The 496-nt window shown below is 46.8% G+C and overlaps 1 protein-coding gene across 1 annotated transcript in view; it reads right to left on the reverse strand.

The window, feature by feature from the left end:
- Nucleotides 1-496, reverse strand: part of LOC103366573 (BCL-6 corepressor-like) — a 25,150-nt gene that overhangs the window by 20,060 nt on the left and 4,594 nt on the right. Inside the window, exon 2 of the mRNA XM_008294343.1 lies at nt 23-59. Coding sequence (XP_008292565.1) covers nt 23-59 — 37 coding nt within the window. The remainder of the gene's footprint in view (nt 1-22; nt 60-496) is intronic.

The following is a 496-nucleotide window of genomic DNA, read 5'->3' on the forward strand; positions in this document are numbered from 1 at the left end:
ACCATCCTCGAATGTATCTAACCTGATCTTTGCTGATATTTTCGTGTGACCTGCTGTTCCTTCACACAACAAAGCAAATTTCAGCTCATTTTGGACAAATTTAGGCTCATATCGAATATTTTCTGTCATTTTGGACATTTTTCTACTTAGTGAAGAAATTTAGATTCAACTTTGAGTCCATCTAAGATCCGAACCCCACTGGAGTCATTCTGCTGAAGTCTGCCAACGGTCCTCAACATTAGGCGGTTCATCCCCCTGAGTTCTGCTGTGACCAACACTTAGACCGACGTGTCAACACAAGCAGACTTACAGGAGCTCTGGGAGCAGAGCGGCGCTGCACCGGAACCGAGCCACACCAGAACTGAGCCACGGCAGAACCACATCTGGACTTTACCGGAAGAACTGTTTGACCTGAATCGGCCTTCAAACAGCAAAGAGTTGCAACACCTGTGTGTGTGTGTGTGTGTGTGTGTGTGTGTGTGTGTGTGTGTGTGTG

Source organism: Stegastes partitus, unplaced genomic scaffold (assembly GCF_000690725.1).
Source record: "Stegastes partitus isolate 25-593 unplaced genomic scaffold, Stegastes_partitus-1.0.2 Scaffold954, whole genome shotgun sequence".
Lineage (NCBI taxonomy): Eukaryota > Metazoa > Chordata > Actinopteri > Pomacentridae > Stegastes > Stegastes partitus.